Genomic DNA, 27,125 nt, shown 5'->3' on the forward strand with positions numbered 1-27,125 from the left:
CTATATTTAATCTGATCTTATATTTTAATGTCCTCTGCCTTTTCACTCATACTTGTTTTATCTGACCCTCTTGATATTTTATAACAAACTAAATATAATAAAGCATATTTGAAAGAGTCTCCCTTCACTCTTCAAGAATTGATGGAAAGTTAATTTGTCTTCCCAGATTATTAACAGTGTATATGGCAGTACACGGTTATATATTTAGAATTTGGAAAAGCTTTAGGGAAAATATCTAATGGCCACAGAAAAAGTTTAGGAAAAGAAGTGATTTTATTGTTTCTGTAAAATTCTCCCAAGAGATTTCAGTTACTTACAGTTACTGAACAACTTACAGTTGGTTGACAACTTCAAATGAATGACCCAGTCTCTAGCCATTAGGGTGACTGACTCAATGAGCTGGCTAATAAACACTGCTAAAATGTGCCTTTAAACCAACTAAGAATATTTTCTCACACTTCAGTAATTAAAAATTATGAGCTTGGTTTTATTCCAAAATAAAGTATAAATGGAATGCCTTTTTGCTATGCATGGGTTTTCAATAAGCAAGAGAAACATATGGTGTTCTCTCCTCCTCTCCCATCTCCCAGATTGCACACCCCTTCTTGTTCCTGCCTCCTTCTATACAAGTGATTTATTGAGTATTGATTGAAATGTCTTTCAGTTCTAAGGTTCACACCGAAAGAGTATCATGGTGTGACAGAGTTTACACGCATATTCTTCCTGGTAGTATTGGAAAGTTAATATATTAAAACACAAGAACTCAAACGATAGTCTTGTGCCGCTTTGTGGGAAAGACAGCAGAGGGAAACCAACGATTTACTTCAATTTGAATGCAAATCACAAAGAACGTTAATCTTCTAATGTGAGATTAGAAGCAAGGTTCTTTAATAATTCAACATCAGCGTTACGTGCTCTGAAGCCTTGCTATGAGGTATAAAATGTGGTAGCCGAAGTGAGGAGGGGAGGGACGGCAGGGTGTCTCACTGTAAGAAACAGGGTAACCTTGTTATTCTCCCAGTCCCTAGAGAATAAAAGTGGCAGTTCTCTGCCAACTTAAGTACTAGTCAGTGGATGTCTAGCTCTGGGCTGGCAAGGACGCTGTGGGAGTCCCCTCTGTGTGCTGTGATTACCATTAGTGAATAATAAAACTGCTTTGGGCCTGTTAGTAGGACAGAACTTAGGTTGGCAGGGAAAACTAAACAGAATGCTGCGAGGAAGAAGTCAGAGTCAGGGAGAGATGCTATGGAGCCACTGCCAGAGTCAGACATGCTGGAACTTTGTTGGTAGGCCATGACCTCGTGGTGATATACAGATTAATAGAAACGAATTAAATTAAGATGTAAGAGTTAGCCAATAAGAAGTTAGAGCTAATGGGCCAAACCGTGATTTAATTAATACAGTTTCTGTGTGGTTAACTCAGTTCTGGGTGGCCGGGATGAACAAGGGACCCTCCTTGCAACAGGTCACTAACATTTAAAAAGTTATAGAAAAAGTATTAGTAAACTGGTCAGTATTTTCTTTTTAAGGTGTATTATTTTTCTTATTCATGATATGTTTCTGTGGTATATTTGTGTTAAATTAGAATTGTTTAAGAAAGTAACATAAAACTTCCTTTTCTCAAGTAAATTTATATGAAAATTCTTTCTTCTGACTTAAATTAGCTTTATTTCTCCAAATATTTTAAATATCTGAGCTTGAGAGCTTTTACAATTGATGGCTGCACTGTATTGTATGATTTATTAACTCAAAAAAGTAATACTGCCTATGTTACAGAAGCTTTTACCTTTTTCTAGAGATTATTATATTTACATTAAAATTATCAGTGCTAAACTAAAAAAAAGATATTATCAGTGCAAAAATAAAAGTAGTGTTGGTCAGATATTCTATTTAAGACCTTGTTCTACAGCTTTCCTCCAGGATGAAAATCATCCAGCTTTAAGGGAAGCTCCTTAAGATGTGGGATGTTAGGAAGGTTAGACAATAGAACGTCCTAAGGGGATATGAAAAATTCCATTCTGCAGGGAAGCTTCTTAAGCTTGAGAAATAAGGAACTCAAAGGTTTCAGGAAATCCCTAAAACTGACCAGATACATTAGGCTCCTCCTTCTCTCAGCCTATATAAACTGCAAGGTCTGTTGAGAGACTCTCAGACCTGCTGAGCTGTCTCAAAGTGACAGATCAGTCAAGCTGTCTGGAAAAAGCAGAGACCAGACAAACTGCCTTGAAGAAGCAGAGACTGGCTGAGCTGCCTCCAAGAGGCTTAGACCAACTGAACTACCTGGAAAGGACAGCCTTCAACCTGTTGAACTGCCTGAAGGCTGTGTAGTATGCTATAGGTTTCCAGATTTTGGGGTCTGTCTCCCATGCTGTGGTGGGCTGTGATGTTTCTGCAACTGGAAGCAACCCCTCACTCATATTCTTAAAAGTAACCAAGATAAAACTGACCGATTCACCAAACTGAATTTAGGTGGTGTCGTTATTTTGGTTTGTGTTTCCTCTTTATCTGGGATATGTAGACATTTTTCTGCTTCTCCCAAGAAGCAGTGTGATATGTACAAAAGACCTTATTTCAGATGTCCTTGAAAAGCTGCTGGAGAAATCCATGCAGTTGCGAAAGATGGATTTATGATATCTTACTGCTGCTACAAATTAGAATGAAGAGAACAGATTCAAAAATCACACTCTTGTTCAGCTCTAGAAATCCAAGGTCCACACCCTTTTCACTGGTTAAAGTCAAAATGGTCAAGCTTGTTCATCTGGCAACTGAGGGGAGAATCTGTTTGTTCTGTTCTTGCTATCTCCAGTGCTTAGAGCTTACCATTCTAGCACAAGCACCCACTTTCCACTCTCAAATCTGGGACCCTAATGGCTTTGATCACATCAACACCTTTGTGATTTTCTTAAAGCTTCCCTTCCCTCTTACAAGGACTTTTATTATTGCACAATGCTCCTCTGAATGATCCAAGATAATTCACCCATTGCAAGATCTTAACCTCTTCCTCTGCTCGCATCCATTTTGCTAAGTTCACATTCATGTTCTAGGCATTGGAGCATGGACACGCCTTAGGGCATGCCTTTCTTCCTAGAGTGGGTGACACACTGGAGTGGGGCAGGGAAGGGATGAAGGCTGGAAAAGCTTTCAGATAACATTTCCATGTGGTAATAACACTTAGATATTTTTTTCACTATGTATTTGTCATGGTGATTCTGAACCCTCTATAAAGGCTATCTCAAATAATCTACAAAATCCTGGGACCAGGGCTAGTGTTTGACATGTTCTGATGGGTTCATATCAGCAAGCCTGAGAGACCACTACCCATTCACAGTGAGAATGTGGCAGTGCCTGGGTTTATGCTCTTGGAGCCTGGCTGCACAACAGAGCCACTCTGCTCTACTGCAGTGTCTGTCCTTTCAAGTGACTGGGTAATCAATGTGCTTTATAAACACAACAAGAAGCAGTAGATCCTTGCCTAAGAGTGCCAGAACTCTTAGAAAATACTTGATAGTTTATATTCTGACTCACCTGACATCATAGTTGAGGAATCCTAGTTCTGACTGGAAATTAAGAAATAAATTGACATTGAAAGATTAATACACATCTGGGGTAGCAAAGATACTGAGAGCATATTCTGTTTTCCCCATCTTCTTTTGACTAAGGATTTTTCATTCAACATTCTACAGGCTACGTTATGGCTGAATCATGTCCCCAGTACCTTGCAGTTCAGATGACGACCATATTTGCAGAGAGATCATTTAAAGAAAGAATTGAGGTTAAATGAGGCCTATGGGGTAGCGATCTCATCCAATTTAGCCGGTGTCCTATAAAAAGAGTCAACAGGGATACGTATACCCAGAGGAAAGGACGCATAAGGACATGGTGATAAGGCCACCATCTGTGTGCCTTGGCTGACAGAGGCCCCAGGAGGAACCAACCCTGATGAGTCAAAGAAATTTAACATGAAAAAATGATCTCGAGATAAGAAAATGTGAAAATAACCCAATAATACAAGTGGAGGGACCTTCTTTTAACTTAACCTTGGTCTTAGACAAGTAGCTCAGAAAAGAATGTGAGAAAAGTCAATTTTTAGTGTTTGAATGGTCCAGTGTGTGATATTTTCTCATCACAGTGCTAGAAAACTTGTCCACTACAGTTAGGCTACAGGCCTAGAAACCATCTAGGCTGGAAGCAGCTAACCATGTCCAAGTTCCTGGGCCTTCTCGTAGGAAGAAATCAAAGTTCGAAATTATTTTCAGCATTCATAAGAGCATGGGAGTCATACACAAAATATGAAATGAGCAGTCTTCCTGGTTGGAAAGATGCCAAGTTAATATAGCAGCTGAGCTGTCTCCTGCTAATAGTGACATATGAGTCTGATTAATTTAAATGTGAAAACTATCATTTAATAAGTTGATTTATTTGGTAAATAAAAACTTGAGGTTTTTTATGACAGACCATTAGGCCTGAAGCGTTACATTCTCTTCTGAGTTGTTTTATTTAGAGAGCCACGCTGCCCAATCCTCTCCATCTTTCTGTACCACTTTATGGGGTACAGAAATGCAAAGGATGTCGTGTGTCACACTAGGCATGCTGGGAACCGCTGTGCTGAAATCTGGGAGTCCTACTAACATTTGTGTGCTGTAGGTGGGTATTGATCATTGTTCTGGGAAGTCAATATACGTGTGATGAAAACCATCTCAAGATAACAAAGTATGAAAATAACCTAATAAAAAGAGCACCTGGGTGTCTCTTTAACCCAATAAAAGCGATATGAAAACAGCGCATCAGTGCACTCATGTACCACAATATTAAATGCCATCAACAGAGTATAGCAGAAAGTTTGCAAACCAGTATTTTAAGCAGAAATTACATTTTATTTAAAAATAATAGCAAAGGTATGAAGAACACACACTTCTATGAATAACAGAAGTTTATTAAATGTTTTTATAGTAAAATATTGAGCTCAGTCTATTATGACACAAAGGCTTGAGGTTCTACAAAGCAGGGTACCTCTCAAGAAAGAAGGTGTCTGTGTAAATACAGGGTGGGATTATGGGGCACCACATTTACAAATGTACCCCTTTTTGCTCTTCCTAGTAATAGCGATAGGAATGTTCAGAAATGTTTAGGCTTTGGGGAAAACCAGTAAAATTTCCTGAGTATTCCATTTGACATTTAATTTTTTTAAAATTTTATGTGTATAAGTGCCTATGTATATATATATGTTCACCATATGCATGCCTGGTGCCCACTGAGGCCAGAAGAGGATGTTAGATTCCCCTGAAACTGGAGTTACAAATGACTGTGAGCCACCCATATGGGTGCTAGGAATGAAATCAAGGTTCTCTGCAAGAGCAGCATATGCTCTTAACTGCCGAGCCACCCTGCTAGGACCCCACCAAACAATTCTTAAAACTGTCTTACCTTCCTGGAAAATGTGAAAAATGTCTGATGGAAACACCTGCTTAGCATTACTAAATACTAAAGTATTTATTATACTTAGTGAAGTTGATAAGTTAATATATTTGAGAACCACAACCCTAAAACTTTCATCTTTGGAGATAGCATAAAGTTTTCCATCACAGGGTAAATTACAAGGCAGTTTATCAAGTGCTAGTGGTATGTAGAGATATGAAGACGTGCCACAGTTAGCTGACTGTTTTCCAAGTAATAAAAAGACTTGGAGAAAATAAGGCTAAGGGAATGAGCGAACCCTTGACAAATGCAGATGGCTAGAGAAAGTTACTATCACATAGGATCTTCCTTCCTTAGGCAGCATTTTCTCTGCATGTGTCAAGACAGAAATTCTACAAACTACATCGGTTCATTCAATTTTCAAATTCAATTTCAAAATTGAAAAGTAATTTTGATTCTGAGGTTATAACATTACAACTAATAGCTTTTTGGCATCTATCCCTAAACCATGGCCTTTTTGGGCATCTTTTTTTTCATTAAAATATCACTTTTACAGAACTGATGTTGAAAACGGATATACTGCCCACAGAGTTCAGAGGAAGGTTCACAGCAGATGGAATAGAAATTAGTTCTCGTTTTAAGCAATGCAAGCAATCCCATATAAAACAATAATTCAGAAAAATCACATCTTAAGATTGCACTCACCCTCGTTTATAAATACATCTATTGAGTATTGGACCTGAATGGAACACTTCTTGCCCACACTTTGGTACCCTACACTTTCTACACTGGCCACTTCATTCTATGAAGATGATAATCAGCGCTGGATTTAAAAGTAAAGCCAAGTTCTTAATGTGAATGCAGGTATTTTGTCTTCACGTCAACAAAAGAAACCATGCTTTCAAAGAGTGAGAAAACAGAATCCCACATGATAATCTACAGTATTGCAGGGAAAAGGAACCCATACATACAGCCATCTTCATTACAGAATTAACCAGCCATTTCTAACACACTACCATTTGAATTTAAAAGGCTTACAGCCAATGCTTTAAGAAGGAAAACACTGGTAAAAATAGTATCTATATCTCCTTGGAAGATGATCTATTATTAAACACTAAAACCTTGTTTCAGAAGTTCCCCGCTTCAAGTTGTTACTCAAAAACTCATCATGTTCAAAGCTCAAGTTGTTATGGGATCTTGATATCATAAGAAGTTTCTCTTTGTTAGTAAAGTCTTTTTTGATCGCTGTTTGGGGAACCAGCAACCGATCCATTGGGTCCTCCTTGTTCTCCAGTTTCATATACCCTTTGCTGTTACTTCGATCCAACCGAGGCCAACTCGGGTGTTTCCTTTGTTCTGCCTGCACTGTGAGTGTGGAGGGCCCCCGGTCTAAGTCTAGGGATTTGGAGTGAGAGGAGAGGAAATGTAAGGATGTATTGGATCCAAACTGTCTTCTGGCAGCTCCAGGAGATAAGAGCTGCCCAGTCCCGGGTCCCAGGGCCACAGAGGACTTGTATTGACTCGACAGGGACTCCCCAACTGAATTGTTCCTTGGGAGTAATGTGCTGGAGGGTTGGAAGGACTCACCAGTGCTGGGCATTGGAACCATCAGAGAATCCATTGAAAGATTCCTGGACCTGCTTTTGAGGTTGTCTGCCACCTCCGTGATGCTATCTATACTGGGTTCATCAATGACACAGTTATTAAGTTTGATCACAGGCAGCGTAAAAGCACTGATGGATGATGAGACAATCGATTTGGTGTCACACTTCTTGGAGCTGCTGGTCTTGTCCTCGGTGGTCTTAGATGGAGGTGGATAAAGGCCAAAGACAGAGACTGCGCTGTCAGATAGCAGAGGCGGCATGAGGTGCCCCGGGGTCTTACTTTCACTCAACATCAGCTCGTCCTCCTCCACCGAGCTGTCCACACGAAAGCTGTTCCGCATCCCTGAGAAGGAGGCCAACGTGGTGGCTGCCAGCCTGGATGCACAGGGGCTGCCGTTCTGCTTCACTTCCGCGTCTCCCAGCAAGCCCGCATACAGGCCGTTGGCCTGCTTCTGCTCCTTGAGTCTCAGTGTGTGGATGTCAATGACTGTGGAGTAGATATCCCTCATGTGGATGATTTTGGTTTCTTTGTCGCGGTTCTCGTGAAGGATGGCGTTGGCACAGATGAAAATGAAGATGCCGATGCCCATGGTGAATGGGCCAAGCATCTTCATCTTGTCAGAGTGTAGATGCCGCTCAAAGAAGCGCACCACCACACCGCCCTGGTTCCGAACCACCTGTGTCTCATTGGTGGACAGCGTGGTCTCCGCGTCGATGAAATGCTCCTTCTGGGGCCAATAGCCAAGGACTGCCATGGCGATCCCTATGATGGACACCAGCACTCCAAGAATGAGGAAAAAGCCGGATGGAGAATAAAGCCGGATTTTCCCACGAACCACCACGACGTCAGCTCGCGGGCGCCTGCGGACTGGTTTCTGGTCCTGAGCAGCAGGCGCTGGGCTGAGGTTGACATGTTGCTGGGACCTGGCGGAGTCCTGCCGCTTCAGGGCCGCCAGACCGGTGATGACTCCCCCAGTGGCTATCATCTCTTCCTCTTCTGCTCTGAAAAGAAAGCAAACAGTGATCCACTTGTGTGCCTGGGGAGGCTTTGCAACTCTGAACACCATTTAGCCAGGACGTTGGCTGCTATTGTTCCACGTCATAAAGACAGAAGAATAATTTTTAATTTTTATAGTTTGAAAGGGTTGTGTTGGCAGAATAATGTGAATTTCTGGGTATTCTCATCTTTCTTCTCGTAGTAATGCCATGTGAGCTCAAGAAATATTTTGTTTTGTTTAAATAATTTTGTTACCTAATATGTTAAGCTGTCCCTTGGTCACAAGATACCCCCATCCCCCGGCACACAACTTTTCATCGTCATTTAGGTCATTTTCAAGAAATGGGGTCTTAGGTAGGAAGATAGGTCAGTTGGTAGTGTCTGCCTTGCAAACATAAGGAACTAAATTCATTTGCCCCCCCCCCGCCCCCTCAGATATGGATGTGGTGGCATGCTCTCGTGATCTGGGTACTGGGGAGGCAGGGACAAGAGGAATCATTGGGCTCCCAGGTCTCCCAGCCCTACTGGAACCCACTAGTTCCAGGCCAGCAAGGTGATGGCACCCTGAACAACAACATTAGATTTTCACCTCTGGTTCGACCCACAGGCATGAGTGCAAGTATGTGCGTGCCCCCCCCCCACACACACACGCCCGCACACACACACACACACACACACACACACACACACACACACACACACAGAATACTGCGCAGGCCAAAAGCAATTCTCAGACTTACCAAAAGAACACATTCCAAGCAACCATGGTGAAAAGTCACCCACAAACCCTTTCTGACAAGCAAACAAACAACACCCCCCCCACACACACACAGAAAAACCCATTTGGTTTGTCTTTCAATTTTTTATCTTCCTTATCTCTCTGCTCTGCTGGATATCTTTGGCCTCTTTTCCTTCCTAATCCCACTCTTCCCAAGTCTCCCTGTCTCTACACTGACCTTGCTATGTTCAATTTTTGCTCTTCTGCCACCACAGAGTAAATCATTCCCCCGCCCCCCCCCCCCGAGTCCTGCCCTTGGCTACTTGTCTTGACTCTCCCTTGGCATGCATATCCATTCCCACATCTTCCACAATGGCCTTGATGCTGATGAGTCCCCACTCTGTATTTCAGACCTTAGCCTGAATTGGATTTCACATTTTCAGCTGCCTCCTTGGGGAACACATTCATATCTACATGCCGCGGGCATAGCTGATCTCACACCTACCATGCACCATGGCCCCGTTGTCACACCGGGCTTTTTAGTGGAACCATTCCTTGGGCTTGGCGCTGTATAATGACTCATTCCCTCCCCCATTCCCACCCCACCTTTCAACTAGGCTCTAAATCATAGAAATTTCATGACTTACGGCATCTCAGTTTCACCTCTATATTATGATCCCATTCTTTCCAGACATGCACAGCTATATTAACTATCATTGAATAAGCTTTCAACTGCTCTCCAGGATTTGGGCTCCTTTTCCTGTACCCGCTAGTTTCCATGGAGGTGGCAGATTATCCCATGGTATACCTCCGTAAGAGTACAATGATGGGAGAAATAGAATTTACTGCCTACAGATTAATCTGAAATTTCAGACCCTACGGGTTTAGTCTCTCAGTTCCCTTTAGCATACACCCAACTGAAATCTGACCAACATTTCCTGTTTCTCATTTACACTCTATGTCATGTTATTTTTGTGACTGTTAAGAACGTTTTAGCCAACTGAATGTGGTAGTGTATGCCTTTGATACCAGCATCTTGGAGTCAGAGGTAGGTGAAATTCTGAGTTCAAGGGTCAACCTTGTCTACAGAATGAGTCCCAGGATGATCAGGGCTACACAGAGAGACCATGTCTTGGAAACAACAGCAAAAGAATGTTTCAGAAGGACCACATGGACCTAACTCCCATCGGCTCCTGCCTTTGCGTACTGACTTCTGGTTAATCATATGCTCCACCTCCTTTATGACCTCTTTCAGCTGACTAGACTCCCATATCCCACACAAGGTTAATTCCTTGGAGCATTTGAACAGCTCTCTAGGGCACTTGATAATATATGTTTAATGTCTGAATTCTCCATGCCTTGTGGTCAAATTCAGTTTTAATTGACGCTCTTATTATTCACTATAGAACCTTACAAAAAGTCACTGTTCAAGAAATAGTTGCCAACATGATGAACAAAGAGTGAACCTTTTCCCAGAATTTTTACAAAATTTTAAAGAAGAAATAACACACAAACAAAAATGCAGCGCTTTGTAAGTTGGTAAAAATTTCTGTCTTGTTTTATAATAAAGAGTCATCGTACAACCAACTTTAGCTGGGTATTTTGAGATTCTCTCAGTCTTGAGAAGTTTCTGAAAGGCATCCAATTTCATCTTCCAGGAGAGAGAAGTCCTTTCGACTTACTTATGATTTCTGAGTTGTTCTTAAATAACAGGGTTGTGGACGGTGTGTACCATTTTAGTGAGCTGGCAAGGAGACCCAGCTTGCGGAGAAATTATAACTGGGATTAAGGTAGTTTAATGTTGAGAGAACAAACAAGAGCATAACGCATTATTCTAGTCTATGAGATATATCAAAGTATACATACTAAGCTTAGACCCGTTCCCAGACCTTGGCTAAAATAATTTAGTGTCAACCTTTGTTTTCTGAAACCCAAGCCAGTTCCAAATGTTTGAAGGAAATGCTTAGTGTTGCTTGCAGACATCTAGCCTATCTATTTCCATATGACAATATAAGGAAACAGTTGGAACTCTTTTCGAATAGATGGATTTAAGAGAGGAACAAAAATGAGGGTGGATGACTGTCTATGCAGCAACCATAGTGTGCTGCATTCCCAAGAGGTGTCCTGGTCTTTGCCACTTGTGAAAATAGTTCACTAGCATGATCATCTTCCCCTTCCTGAGGTTGTTGGGAGATGGGGCTGAAAGAGAGAAAATATTCTAAGAAGGAGATAGGAATACAGAAAGATGGGGGATAAGGAGGAATGACTGGGCTTCCATGAAAGCAAACAACGTGAGCACGCTAGGTTATGTGGAAAAAGAAAGGAAGCCAATGTATAGAAAGCCTAACCCAAAGCTTCTGGAGCAGGATGGAAAGAGAAAAAACTCAGTGGCTGTGGTAGAGATCATATCATAACCAAAGTCAATCTGCCTTGGTCAGGACTAAACAGGGATAAAAAGATCCCAAGGAACAGCAAATCAACATTTGGTGACAGTCCCCACCCCCCCCCCCCACCGCCACCTAACTTGATTCAAAACATTCCCAGACTGCATGACCCTGTCTCAACACTCAGATCCAAACTAGACCCCAGGGGAAAAGCAAAGAAGCAAATTTAGTCACTGCTTTGCAGAGCTTGAAACTTAATGGAAGAGCTAATAGGCCAGAGGCAATCAGCCGGAGGTCACTCTGGAATGAAAGTTTCAATTACAAAGTGCTTTTGCATCAGGCTGCATAAAGGAGACTGTCTCACATCTATCACTGCGAGAAACCAGGTTAGCATCATTTCAGGTGGGATGGAGAAAAGCCAGCAGGCTGGACAACAGGAATACAACCTTCCCTTTGGTTCACAGCTTCCTGCTGCCATGGCAGCCACTATGAAGAGTAGAAGAGAAAGGAGAGTTGGGCCTTGGGACACGGCATAGGCCTTTATTAATCTTTTACTCCCTTGGGCATCTACAAAGGAGGTGCTCTAAGACATGAATACCAGAGTCATTATTTTAGGAAAATCAACGTCTACCACTAGATGGATGGAGCTGTTGTTGGAGACCCGCAGACTGCAAGAGGATGCTAGAGGCTGTTCCTCTATGTAAGCTGAAATCTACAGGTATCCCCATCTTTAAACTACAATGCCAACTGGAATTTGGTGTTCAGCAAATGTAAAAAAATGAAAAAGAAAAAAAAGAAAAAAGCTTAAATCTCCAGTTTTTCTGTCCTACACTTAGACATGTTTGCTTGCTTGTTCTTGTTTTTTGAGACAGGGTTTCTCTGGGTAGCCCTGGCTGTCCTGAAACTTGCTCTGTAGACCCAGCTAGCCATGAACTCAGAGATCGATGCCTTCTGACTGCTAGGATTAAAGGTGTGCACCACCATGACCAGATTTAAATAAATGTTTAAAAATATACATTACAGGGAGCTTAGGTAACTTGCCTAGGGTTGTACAGAGCTGATACTTTCATACACTGGGGATTAGCATTCCAGGTTTGTTTTCATCTGAGAATGTTTCCCCTCATTTTTTTTTCTTACCCTAATTTTGGTTTCCCACAATATTTAAAGGATGCTGTTTTCTCCTTTAACTATGACTGGAGCAAGTCATTGTACTTCTCAAATTACAACCCGAGAAAAGCTATAGAGGAGGTGCAAGACTGAAGGTGTGACTGTGGCTGAGCATTAGCCTCTCGTGCTTGTCCAGATCCCTCCAGCATCTCCCAGCATCACCAGCATCTTCAGCATCTCCAGCATCTCCAGCATCTCCAGCATCTTCAGCATCTTCAGAATCCAGTTATGGCCCCAAGAGACCACTCCCCCTTCCCGCTCCTCATTTTTATTCTCAACCATTCTTGTCAGAGCCATGATGAGACTCATTTCCTCTGTGATGATTAATAATATTGGCAGGATCTCTTGTTTTAATATTAATAATATTAATATTGACAGGATCTATTTAGGAATCACTTAGAAGACAAACCTCCAGCCATGTTTGTGACAGAGTTAGTTGAGGTAGGAGGACTCACTGTAAATGGCGAGTAGTACCATTCCATGGTCTGGAGCCAAGAACTGAATAAAGAGGAGGAAGCAAGCTGAGAGCCAGCATTCATTGTCCTCTGCTTCCTGATAGCAGCTGTGCTGTGAACCAATTGCCTCTCTTTCCTGCCACCATGATGGACTGTGCCCTTGAACTGTGAGGCTAAATAAGCCTTCTTGAACTTAGGTTTATTTTCTTGGGTATTTTGCCAAAGTGACAAAAATCCCAACACATCATCAATGACCCAAACAGAGAGTGTTGAGACACTGAATTTTATTTTAACTTGAGCACAGAATTTGTATGTAATTCTTCTAGACCCAGAGTGCATTTTCCAAAACTCTGTTGTTCTTCCAAATTTATATGCACCTGCAAATCTTGTCCATCCAAGTTCCAAAGGCAAGCAACACAGGGAAGTTGAAGAACACATGGAGCAAAGCCTTGTGCTCTTCTACTGGGGACCTCATATCTGTTGGGCCTTGTTGCTCAATTTAGCTACTACACCTTGATGCAGTACAGAAATGCACACCTGGCACTGACTTGTTAGAGCAAGCATTCAAAAGAGACTACTTGGAAACATTATTATTCTGCTGATAACCAAAATTTGCAAACTAGTATAAAGTTATGGCCACTTGTGGATCACTATTCCCATTCCCAATGGTCATAAACCAGTCACAATTTTATTATTATAGGCATCTAGATTACCAGTGTAAACTTAACAAATTAAACCTTCATCCTCATCCTGCAACCAAGACAATGATGGGTCACCTCTACATCTTTATCGTCTTATGAGGTTCTAACAGTCATCACAGACTTCAGAACTTACTCACTGAAAGGCAATCTCATTTGCTACTTTTCTCACCAAGGAGACTAGTGTACTCTCACTTCTCTTCATGGCTTTGGATTTTCCAATGTCTTAACTTGGCTTGCTTTCCTCTGAACCAGGTTCATACTACTGTTTCAAGGTAGAAGCTTATTTTGTCTTTAATGGAGATTTCTGTGTTAAGTACCATGTACAACACTGCACTACACAGAAGCCATTATAGTCATCTCTGTGCTTATCCTCTTCTGGTCTTGTCTATAAAATTTTAAAACCTTTTTGTTTTTCTTCATACACACACACACACATAGACCACACACTTTTTCCCCCTCAGGCTAAGCATGTTTTATAATATGCTTTTGTGGCACTAATCCACACCAGTGTTCAGTATTCTCATGCTTCTGAACATCTGTTTCTTCCTACTTTGGTTCTTTTAAGACCACATTTGTCTATCATTCTCAGCAGACCATGTTACTATATAATACATGTGGTTCTACACGCATGCATACACATTGAACTCAGATAGTCAGAGATAAACAGACCTGCAGAATCGAGAGACTTCCACCTAAATATTCTTTATATATAACTAAGGACCAGGAATGATGCCTAATTCAAACACCAGGTTAGCAGTAAGAATAGAGTTAGAATGCAAGCTCTTAGACCCATGGTTCAATGCTGCTTCTTGCCTTTCTATGTGCCTTTCTGTGGTTTTGCATGTTAGCTGAGTGCCTCACAGAGTGACAGGAACTCACTCAATGATTCCACATGTGATTGAAATGTGGGTACCAACAGGGATACAACGTTAATAAAATCCAGTCTCCTGAGAAGGAATAGGAAGTCTTGTGGAACGAAGTGAACTGTCTTCTGAGGCAGTGTTCATTCAGAGCCTCTGGAGGAATAAGGGTGGTTTCCAGGAGGCAGTGGCAGTTAATGGAGGCTTTGGCATACCAGCAAGACCTGTCCATGCAGACAGAATCTAATTCTTCCTTACACATGGGCCTTACCCTAAGATTTTCATCATCTCGATTGAAGTATGCCTATTATTTTCAATATAGTTGACACCGCTCTAGTCATATATATGGATTTTTATCCTTGTTTAGGGCTTAAAATTGCCAAAATGAAAGATTATCTGCCCAAGTGGAGTAAAAATTAATCTATGCCTTCAGGACCAAACACATTACATAAAACTCCATGTGGTACACAAATGAGACAGATGGAAATATTTTCTGTTCAAACTACAACAGTTTTAGGACTTTCTTCCCAGTAGAGACATTTCAAATTTTGAGTCTCTCTCTCTCTCTCTCTCTCTCTCTCTCTCTCTCTCTCTCTCTCTCTCTCTCTCTCTCTCTCTCTCTCTCTCTCTCTCCTTTCTTTATGAACCTATATTCTTACCAGAGTTGAAAGGGAACGTTTCTATCGGTGACTAGCAGTTCAATCAGACTGAGTTCAAAACCTAATAGGCTAAAATGTAAATCCTCTTTTCATGTACACATCAGTGGCTTTGCATGTGGATGCTAGAATAAGACACCGAGTGTCCTTCCTACATTACTGGTTAGCCATGAACATCCTCAGAACCCACACAGAAGAGGAAAGAACTAACTCTTGCAAATTGTCCTCTGATGCCTATATGCACACACATGTGGTACAGGAGAAGTCTGTACTCTGTCAATTATGTTTTAAGTAAATGCTGATTGGCCAGGTAGGAAGTAGAGGCGGGGCGATAAGAACAGGAAAATGCTGGGAAGGAGGAAGCTCATTCCTCACGAGTTCTGCCCAGACCACCGAAGAAGCAGGATGTGACCTACCCGGCTAAAAAAGGTACCAAGCCATGTGGTTAATATAAGTGATAAGAGCTAATAAGAAGCCTGAGCTAAGGGGCCAATCAGTTTATAATTAATGCAGACTCTCTGTGTGATTTTCTTTGGGACTTGCCAGCTGTTGAAACTGGGAAGGACAGAAACCCCAACAAGCAGACCCTCATGTTACACACATGCACGTGTATGCAACACATACGCACACACACACACACACACACACACACACACACACACAGTAAGTAAAGCAATGTAAAAATAGTTAGGTTAATTATTCAAGTATGGTTATTAGTGGTCTGTAGGGATTCAAGAAGCCTGGAGTCTTCTGCCTCCAGAAGCAAACCATTGGTTGCAAAGAAGAGACGAGTTTATATGACAGCTTGTTTTTCTTTTTAATTAATTTTGTTTTATCTTTAAAATACAATGCAAGGAATGATAAGGTAGGAGAGCTCAGCCTGTTCACCTAGTATTTGCAGGTGGATCAAGTTTATAAGGAATTCGTTTAGTTCTGCAGTCACCATTCCGTTGCCTTTGGGACACTAGGGTACAAAACAGACAGACTAATGAGGAAGAGGGAGCTTGGGGACCAGTCTTAGAGAAGAAGCCATAGGGTGATATCATATGACAATCTGAAAAATGTCAGTTGTGTGTCAACAAGTTTTGCGCATTCTGAGACCTTTGCTGGTATTTGTATTATTTAGTATAGAACACTGGAACTAGAACAAAGGCCAGGGTATTCAGAGAATTGGCAGACTGACACTCAAGTCACTAAATGTAAAATGTAACACACTGGGACCAAGTACATCTGGAGCTCCCAGACAATGCAGAACAGAGAGAAAGCAGTTGAAAACCTATATGCATTCTTAGTCAGCAATGGCTCCTACAAAACCCGCCAGCCTGACAAAGTACAAAACGCAGGCCTGAACCAATTATGAGCTGTGTGACAATGGCAGGGAACAAATGCTCTCCAAGGACTAAACGCCATGAAGCCCTGGAACACAGAAATCTCCAGGAGGCCACAAAGCAGATCCATAATGAGCTCAGAAAACACCCTGCCGGGACTCAGTGGGAGACACAGTCTGCAGGAACAGAAGGCATTAGAAGCCTGTTTTCCCCAAAGTAGAAATAGGATCCCACCCCACATCTGAGCTCTTCTAATCTGGACATTCTCTCGAGGAACCCTGTCACATCCTTCACTCAGTCTCTTTCTGGACAGGAAGGTGACTTTAAAGGAAGCCACTGCTAAGGATGTCACCAATTTACCAGCATGCAGGGTGTCAGCAAGATGGTTCATCCGAAGAACTGAGGCACTGACGAACACAGACTTTACTTTTCATCCCTCATTGCAGAGCAGATATGATATCTGCCCTCAGCAGCATGGCCACCATGATTTGTGGAGCAACAATGTAAAGAGAGACACTAATGAGTGTTAAATTTCCATTGGTATTGGGCCTGAGAAATCCAGAACACACTGGTGATGGTTATAGTCCTGAAATAAAGTCTGGAGAAAATGGTCATCTGAGCATGAGTTGCTCCACTTACTATCACACAACTGGAGAAGACACCAGATCAGCAAGCAACACAGACGCATCCATCCTGCTGAGGATGTTGAAGGACTCACAGTCTACAGACGACCAATAAGCCATCTTTCACCAGGGCAAATTCCCCATCCACAGTAGTATTAAAATGTACCATCCTGTATTAGACACTAATCCGCTCATGAAATTTTCTAACCTATGGTATTTTTAAAGCATCATTTTTGGCTGGAGAATTTTACTCTCACCACCCCTGAGTAAGATCCAGTCAGAATTGCTCTGAAAGCAAGGAACAAAAAGGTGTGAAAGGAGGGCCCTGTGGAGCAATGACAAGACTCTAATCTTGGGCATGCAAACTTCTTTAGCACTGAAGGACATACTTCTTGGCTTTTTCAGAGAAGCCACCCAGGTCATGACTGAATAGAAAGCGTTCAGAAAAAATGGGGACGCCATAGGGATATATACGACTATTTCTGCTTTTATCATCGCTTCTCTCCTTTGCAATCATGGGCTCAGTGGTACTAAAATGAACTGAAGAGAACACAGATTTTCTAACTTCCAGATTTCACAATGGATCTCAGTCAGTTTTTCCTCGTCTATATTCTTTATTTGTAAACTACTTGCTCTAGACTGAGTATTTGTTTGACTATGTCATACATTAACCTCCAACTCTTAAGGCAATAGTTTGAAAAGGGAGAGCCTTAAGGAGGACATTAGGCCATCAGGGTGGACCAACCGTAACTGAAATTTTTGCTCCTCTGTCTAAGCCCCTTGTGTATTATTCCACTAAAGAGTCTAGATAATTTATACAGAAAATGAGTTGTTTATATTTCCAGAGCTGAGACGTTCAAGGTCAAGGGGCTATATGTGGTACAGCCTGATAGCCTGGCAGAGATATATGGCAAAAAAACAAGACCATGCCAGCGCAGTTCTTGTGGTTTAACTAGGAACGTCCCCCCACAGGCTCAAATATTTGAATGCCTGGTCATTAGTGAATGGCGCTACTTGAGAGAGATTAAGAGGTATGACTCTATTGGAGTGGGTGTGGCTTTGCTGAAAGAAGTGTGTCACTGGGGATGGGCTTTGCAGTTTCTGAAGCTCTAGCCAGGCCTAATGGCTTTCTCTCTTCATGTTGCCTATGGATCTGGGCTCAGCTCTTTATCCTGCACTGTGTCTGCCTACGTGATGCCATGCTTTTTGTCATGATGATAATGAACTAAATCTCTGAAACCAGAAGTAAGCCCTTAAAGTTAAATACTGTCTTTTATAAGAGTTGCCATGGTCATGGTGTCCCTTCATAACAACAGAACAGTGACTAAGACATCCTCCATTATACGTCTTCATAGGGTCAATCCTCAAGACTGCATTGAACCCCATTCACCCCCTCAAATCCTCACCTCAAAATGTCATTAACATTGGCAACTGGGGAATAAGTTCTCAACATATGAGCTTTGAGGGGACATATTCAGACCATAGCATCTTATAGAAGAGATCCCTGAGGACTCGCGCTTTCTGCCCTGTGAAGGAAGATCCAGTGAGACCGTTTATGAACTTGGCAGTAAGCCCTCACTGGCTACAGAATCTGCTGGTTCCTCCATATTGGACTTACCAGTTTCCAAAACCATAAGAAAGCTTCTAATGTATATGTCACCTCATTTATAATATTCTTCTTATAATGGCCCCAGTGAACTAAGATGTTGCTATGGTAACTCCTGTTAAAAACCTAACAGTACCAAGTGAAGGGACAGTCTTTGTGGTCTTTGCTTTCTTAGTGGTCCTGGGTGCTATAGCTCTTGCTGAGGAAGGAGGAAGGTTCTCATCTGACTTTTAAATGGATTTATGCAACTCTTTATGTGTTGAAGAATCTAGCTCTCTGATGGTGACATGCTTAGCAAAATGTCATTTATGTCTGTACCTTTTAAAATGATATCTTTTACCATACAGAAACTTTTAGTTGTCAATAAAAGATTTAGTTGTCAATAAAAGTCTCATTTTATTTATCAGTGGCTGCCTGCCATCACCAGAAATAACCTAAGACTAAGGTTACAGACACTCATTCCTCCAGGGTTTCCTTTAAGGATTTTGTGACTTGATGTTGTCCTTTTTTTGATGCATGTAGAATTTCTTTTTGTCTAAGGGTCAAAATAGACAGGTTAGGGATATGACTCAGTAGCTAAGAACACTGGCTGCTCATGCAGAGGACCCAGGTTCAATTCCTAGCACCAACATTCATTACTCACAACCATCTATAATCCTAGTTTCAGGACATCCGAAGTCTTCTTATAACCTCTAAGGTCACAAGGCACACTCGTGCGTGTGTACACACACACACACACACACACAGTATACACATACCTATTCTGTTCTATTAAATTTGTTTTTGCAAGAATTAAATTGACATAATTTTCAATATCATAACATATATCTGAGTCCCTTGTAAAATCTAGTCTATTGTTATTTTTCTTTGCCAAAAGTTCTGCCTGTTTTTTTTTATTTATATGGCAAGTGAGCTTTAATGATCATATTACTAATTCTTTCCTTTTCTTTTCTCTTCTCTCCTTTTCCTTTCTTTTCTTTTCTTTTCTTTTCTGACATTGTTTCTCTGTGAAGCTGTCCTGGAGCTTACCTTGTAGACCAGACTGTCCCCAAATTCACAGAAATCTGCCCTGTCTCTGCCTCCTGAGTGGCAGGATTGAAGGTGTGCACCACCACCACCCAGCTCAAATGACTAATTTTTATTGAATCTTGCTAAACCTGTACCTAAATGTAAGGAGCCACGATTATTACATCGCTGCAACATTTTATATTAAAATAAATGTTATTTTGTATCATAGATATTTAACATAGACCTTTTCTCTTGCATTTTAGTTCCTATTTTCTGTGACACAATGTGTTTTCTTTACTGTCATTCTTTCTATCGCCAAATGATTGTTTAGACACAGGAGTCTACTGGTATTAATTTTGAGCTAAGCTACTAAACTAAACTTGCTTAATGTTTTAGTACATTTTCTTAGCTTTTTTTTTGAAACAGAAGTAATTCTGATGTCCCCCCCCCCTTTCCCTATTTCAGGTCTATGGTTGCTGTTTCCAAGTGTCTCACTTAGAGCTTTCTGCAGGAAGAGAAACAAGTTGAGGAGCTGAAGGGGAGCACCTTGGCTTGCCAGTGCATTGATGCAGCATCCACGGCTTCATTACTAAAGAAGTGTCAGCTGAGGCCTGTTTCAGGAAGAGTTTCCAGGCACTGGAGAGATGGCTCAGTGAGCAAAGTATTTGTTGCACAAGCATGAGGACCTGGGTTTAGATCTTAAGCACTCTCAATTGAAAAAGCAAAACAAAATAAACAAGCAAAATTCTGACTTGGCAGGGAGCATTTGTAATCCCAGTGCTTCAATACTGAGATGGGAGCATTACAGGGATCTGACTATCTAGGAAGACCCAGGTTTTGTGGAAAATCCTGTCAAAGAAAAATCAGAGGAAGATGCTCACAGTTGAATTCTAGCCTCCTTGAGCATACATACATGCACACACACGCACATACACACACACACACACGAGAGAGAGAGAGAGAGAGAGAGAGAGAGAGAGAGAGAGAGAGAAAGAGGGAGAGAGAGGGAAGGAAGGAAAGAAAGGAAGGAAGGAAGGAAGGAAGGAAGGAAGGAAGAAAGAAAGAAAGAAAGAAAGAAAGAAAGAAAGAAAGAAAGAAAGAAAGAAAGGAAAGTTAGTTTCTTTGTGCAGTTCCAGGAGACATAACTGATTGACCTAAAGTTGCCCAAGAAAAGAAAAAAATTGGAAGTGAAAAGAGGGAGGAAGCTCTTTGAGAGAAGAGAAGTCAAAAAAGAAGGGAGGAAAATAAAGCATGGGAAGAGGAGACAGTAGTAGGCAGAGAAAACTCAAAGGTAATCAATGGCAACAGCAAATATCTGAAAGCAAGAGTAACAGCTCCAGGTTGTACTCCCAAATGTTTCTCTTTATTACCACCTCTTCTTTCAAAGTGTGCTTTGCTTTGTTTTTTTTGTTTTTTTTTTTTTTTTGAAATAGAATGCTGTGTGCCCAGCCTCAGTTGACTCCAAATTTGCTATGTTATTGAGGATGATCCTGAACTTCTAGTCCTTCCTGCCTCCACTACTCATGTTCTGGGATTGCAAGCATTCAATTATACAGTTGCTAGGGATGGAACCTAGGATACTGTACATGCTAAGCAAGCACTCTCTTAATTGAGCTACATTCAAGCCCTGTCTCTCTTCTTTTTAAAAGATTTGCTACAGACAGACATTCCCCCCACCCCCGGGGGTTGTTGGGAAATGTGTGCCAGGTATATCAGCTAAAACAGAGAAAACAAGAAGAGTGATAAATTGCATAAGATGTCAGGAATATGGGGAAAATGCAAAAAAAAAGTTTAGCAGCAAAAGTATTTCCAAGAGAAGCCTCACACTGCAGTAACACCAATCATGCTATGTTACTAAAAAACATCAAGGATGCTTATTACCATTCTACAAGGGTAGGGAGTATTCTTTAGAAGGGCTTTCTTCACTGCTAATGAGGTACCAATCAAAGAGAAATACAGACATGTGCATTAGTAGCTAATCCATAGCAGAAAAAGAGCAATGTCCAAAACACCAAAAAGGATGATGCAAGATAGTGCAAATGAAGACCACCTCAGGAGCTCAACTAACAGAGAGAGGGCGGGAGGGACAGAGTGAGAGAGAGGCTGTGTCTATTATTTATGATGAAGTTTAAAGGAACATATTTTTTATAAGATGTAATGGGAAGAAAAATTGGTAGATATTTTAGGTTAATTTGAGAATGACCTGAACAAGCAGAGATATACATTCCCTTTACTCCCCTGCCAATTTCACTCCCATAGTATCTCCTTTAAAAGATGGGCCGAACTGCCAACAGATAAATGGATTAAAAAAAGAATAGTGCTTATATGCCTTGGAGTATTACTCAGTCATAAAAAGGATGGCATTGTATAGTTTTCAGGAAAAACAATGGCCATGAAGGTAATTGTGTCAAGGGAAACAAACCAGATGTGGGAGAAGTATCTCATGTATAGGCAGAAGTTTCTATCCTGCTGGGTCCCATTCAGACCCAAATAAATACACAGAGACTTACATTAATTATAAACCGTTTGGCTTATTGTTCAAGTTTATTACTAACCATTTATTACAACTTAAATCAACCCACAATTCTTATCTATGTTTAGCCATGTGGCTTGGTACCACTTCTCAGTAAGGCATTCTTATCTTGCTTTCTCTGCTTCTAGACAATGACTGCCTCTGTATCTGACTTGCAGCTGTGTCTCTGTCTTTCCTCTTCCCAGAATTCTCCTACTCCGGTTGCCCTGCCTATACTTCCTGCCTGGCTACTGGCCGATCAGTGTTTTATTAAACCAACATGAGTGACAAGTCGTTACAATGTATAAGAGCATTATCCCACAGCATTTCCCCTTTTTTCCTTTTCAAAAACAAGATTCACAGCACTCATGCTTTCTTGTGTATGTGGAACAAACAGACGAAAATCAACAACAAGCAAGGATGACATGACAGTAGGAGACAAATAGGGCAGAAGCTAAGAGAAAGAGGGAGGCAGGAGAGTGCAAGAGTGTATTAATGAGAGATGTAATCCAGACTCCAGATGCACATGGGTTAAAAAATAAAATAATTGATTTGTACAATTAATATATGCTAATAATTATTATTCAAGGGAAACACTTGAGCTGGTAAGGTGGATTGGTGTGTAAGATGGCTTGTTTCAAAGCCTGCCAACTTGAGTTCCATCCTTCGAATCCACCTGTGGGAAGAGTACACTAACTACTGCATATTGTCCTCTGATGGCAACTTCATATGTACCGTACCATGTGTGCACCCCATGCCAACACACATACATACAAAATACACGTAAAAATGAAAGACTCGTGTAAGTGTACATAACAGGAGATATGAGGAGATTCACTGTGGTTCTGTAGCAATGACAATCTGGGGACCAAAAGCAGGAACAAGCAACAGAAGAGTGGTCAATGCTGTTCCTGAAGGGTGGACGACTACAGCACCTAAAAGAAGTAACGTAGGTTAGTGAAGAAAGACTCATATAACATAGTTTGAGATATTACAACAGATTTGAAGGGTAGATCCTGTGTCTGAGAATGACATAGCATGTATAGGTATGTGCTGACATGATTTGGAAGGCAACAATAAGGCATTACCAGAGATGACGCTTACACATGGGCTATCAATCAAGTGAACATATTTTATCATATATCACTGTGTGTATCAACGTGCTGGGGACGTATTTGCAAAGAACATGGATGGCTTCTATTTCTTTCCACTTGAGAACTACAGTTATATAAGGAGAAAAGGGGAATGCTGAAACCTGGACGATAATAGTAAAACAAATCAACCTAATACCCACTTGTAGAATCGGGTATGTCTGCTAATTTAAGAATAAATACAGTTCAGGGTTGAGGCAGAGATCCAAGACCAGAGGAAACATCCAAAGGGCTAAAATCATTGAGCAAACAGTAAGCAGGGGTGCACAGAAACAAATCCACCCATTTGGGCAATGCCTGTATTTGTGGAAGTAAAGTGGCAAAGAATGTCTTAAGGACTGGTTTCTGGCCTCAATGACCCTTAAGATACAGACCTATAATCCCAGCTACTAGGGAGGCTGAAACAGGAGGATCACAAGTTTAAGGCATGCTGAGACAGTTCAAGGCCAGACTGGGAAATGTAAGTCCTGTCCCAGAAAGAAAAGTAAGAGGAGCTTGGTGTAGCTCAGTGATAGAGAACTTGCCTAGTACACATGAGGCTGGGGTTCCATCCCTGGTTGTGAAAAAACAAATTGGTTTCTGCTCCTAAGCTCCTAGGGAGATGAAAATGAGGACTGTGCCCAAGTCTAAGTATGTTCAGTGTGAAGCAAGGAGCAAGCAACTCTTGAACAAACCAATTGACTTCCTCTGCTCTCAGTCACGTGACTCATTTATGGGTTTTCTGTTGGCCTCTCCAACTCAGTCCTCAGTTTTATGTCCACCTTTAAGCTAGTCCGTCAGTCCCACGTGCACTTTGACAGATAGATGAATATTCTTCTTTCAGAGAATATTCACACCTTTGAAACCATCCTCTCAAAGTGCATGAAGCAGCTTCCTTAAGACAGAAGCCTGATCTGGGGCTAAAATGGGGGCTCCTCTATTCAACTCTATTGTATTCATCTCATTAGAGATGATGGAGCCAAGTCTAATTCTTCTTTAACTTCATACATTGAAAGCAAATCTGTTCTATTTCCTCTGCTTTTTCTGTGCTGTTCATCACAGCTTTTTACTGCAGGGACTCACAGATGAGTCACTGCGGTAAAGGAGGCTTTCTGTGAGGACCTAATGTCCAGGCAAGGTGACAAGATGTCCAGAATTCACATCCCCATTCTAAACTTTTCTCTGTCTGATTTCACCTAAATTGACGAATGCTTAAAAATCCTTAAAGTTTATTATAATGTGTTAACTCCAACAGAAAGCAATTCTACAAATTCAACTCACTTCAACCCAAGTTTTAAACAAGCCTTCAATCTTGATTTTTTCACCAAACACTAATCAGGTTATAATGATGGGGTTGGAGAACGCATACACCACTTGAATAAATATTTAGCAGTTTTTACATTCTTGATCCTGAGTGATATCCAACCCACAGATGGCCAGAACTTATGATGCTCTAAGAATTTTTTCCTATTGGCTGTAATCACACATTAACCCGCCATTTCTAATTGTAGTAATTGATTAATCAAATTTTTGGCTTCAGCACACACAGGCCTATGAACTCACAAGAACCTAGAGAAGCAGTCATTGACATCCCCCTATACCAAAGAACTACAAGCCAAAGGATTGTGTAATTTTATTTAGTAGCACGAGTTGCCAAGACTTGTATTCACAATATCACTCCCAAGTTGGTTGTGCCTTCAAAATTAATTGGTTTTGAAATGGAGCTATTGACCTGGCTTCAACATCTTTTGCATTGGAAGATATTTATATGATGTTGCGATAAAATATTTAGCAAGAAGCCAACTAATACACATATACACCTGTGCAACACACAACATGGACATGTATACACATGTACACACACACACATAAAAATCCTGGACTATTTTTTGTATTTTTTTTTGAGTAATGAGGAGGACTCTCTTCCTTCTGAAATATGCATAAGGTACTAAAGTTAAGTAAATTAAGTAATTTGTAATTTGTTAAGTAAAACAAATAGCATTTCCAATTCTTGCAGAACAATTTAACTTTTATGTTTGATATATACTTCAGTATATTTGCTGAAATATACTGACTCCAACACACTGGAATCCGACATCCTCTGAATTCCTGTAGGGCAAAGCACCCAGGGTGTTCTAGATATAATGACGGAAGAAATTGTGCGGCACAGAAAGTACCAGAAGGATGCAGTTGCCTTTGAGGATGGAAAGGGCTTTTGTTTTCATATCAGGGAGGAAGAAAAACAGAAGGGATGATAAGAGATTCCCAAGCAGGGAATACAGGGAGGATAAGCCCTGAGCACAGGCCTAATTGGCTAGTCTGAATTAAAAATGGTAACAGTTTAGCCCTCAGAAACACAGCTGTTTATCAGATCTTCAAGCAGAACCCAGGATTCAGTGGTAGGGACGTCCATTTCCTTCATGGCTCCCCACTCAGCCCTACCTGCCCTTTCAGTGAACTGTGGTAGAAGTTCATTCCCTTCAAATAAGTCAAGGACTAGCAATTGCTTAAAAGGTCATTCATATTTTTATTTAATTTTATTTATGTGAGTGAGTGTATGAAGAAGCCAGATCCCCTGGAGTTGGAGGTAGGAATGGCTGTGAGCTTCCATGTGGGTGGTGAAAACCCAAATCAGGTCCTTGGCAATAGTAGTAAGTGCTCTAAACTGCTGAGCCATCCCTTGAAAGGGTCGTTTTAGGATTTATTTAGATAAAGGTGAAATAAATTTGAGTCCTACATCTGAGATCAAAGTAAGGATTCTATTAATGGTGACTTCCTGAAAACGACGGACTCCAGAGAGAAAGATGTCTGGGCATATCTGGGCATACCCTTTTACTACCGGAGCCCACCATCGCACAAGTTCTATTGTCCACCCAGAGACTTTGGTGAAAGCATGCAATTTAGAAAGAAGAGTGAAAAAATGAGAAATGAGACGGGAGCCCGGAATATCTTTCAGGAACTCAACACGCATTATTGTATGGAGGCGTCGGGGCAATGAGGACGGAAAGCCTGTCCCATTTCACGAGGGATCAGAGGTGCTCCGTGGTCTACCCGATGTCACAGTCATACAGTAGAAGCATGAGGTTTCAAATCCAGATCTGGTTTTCTTAAAAGATATGCAATTCCTCTTTCGCTGTAGAGCGCATTAGCAGGCACCGAATTAGGAAGAAGAAGGCACAGATCAAAGAAAGCATCGAGAGAAGACAGATGAAGGGAAGGAAGAAGGGCTTAGGACTATGAATTTAGAATTCAGTGAGGAGAAGTCAGCTATTTAGGGAGAGACGTAAAAAAAGGTTATTTAAAGAAAGCAGTCCTAAGCATCCCTGACGGCCTCGCTCAGTGCTGTGCCCTCGAAGAGTCGCAACAGCTGCTGAGGAGGACAGAATGAGTTCAGCTTCTAACCCTTATTTCATGTCTATAAAATTATCAGATCTGCACATGAGAGATTACAAACCATCCCCAAACACCAAACACACACCCGGCCAGTGTATGGCTGGAGAATGATACTGGAGAAAGCCAAGAGATGGTGGCACCATGGGGCCCCTTCAGGGCCGTATGCATCTTTGCATGTTGAGGCACAGTTTCTGGGAGCTGTTCTCTCTATTGTTGTGGTTTGGATCATGCATCTCCAAAGCTGAGGATATTAAAAGTGGCTGTCACCTCAAACTCACTGATGGCATATTCACTTCGAATCAATGTAGAGATTTGATTTTTTTCCTTAAAAAACATTATTTACTTATCTAACACACACACACACACACACACACACAGGGGTATGCACATATCATTGCACAGACCAGAAGACAACTTGCAAGAGATCAGCTCATGCCTTCCACTATGTAAGCCCTGGGGATTGAACTTCTGCAAGTCAGGTTTGGCATCAGTGCCTTTCCCTGTTGAACCACCTCTGCAGCCCAAGACTTTGTTATTATTGTTAATCATTTGTTATCATATGACAAGC

The 27,125-nt window shown here is 41.3% G+C and overlaps 1 protein-coding gene across 1 annotated transcript; it reads right to left on the reverse strand.

Moving 5' to 3' along the window:
• Window positions 1-6,529: 6,529 nt before the first annotated feature.
• Tmem200a (transmembrane protein 200A) lies at window positions 6,530-8,005 on the reverse strand. Its single transcript, XM_038338376.1, has one exon. It carries the CDS (start codon window positions 8,003-8,005, stop codon window positions 6,530-6,532), a length of 1,476 nt encoding a protein of 491 aa, XP_038194304.1.
• Window positions 8,006-27,125: the final 19,120 nt, after the last annotated feature.

The sequence above is a fragment of the Arvicola amphibius genome, chromosome 8, assembly GCF_903992535.2.
Source record: "Arvicola amphibius chromosome 8, mArvAmp1.2, whole genome shotgun sequence".
Lineage (NCBI taxonomy): Eukaryota > Metazoa > Chordata > Mammalia > Rodentia > Cricetidae > Arvicola > Arvicola amphibius.

Excerpts from the sequence above, each read along its gene's own strand:
- Tmem200a (XM_038338376.1), bottom strand. The coding sequence starts at position 8,005 with ATGATAGCCACTGGGGGAGTCATCACCGGTCTGGCGGCCCTGAAGCGG.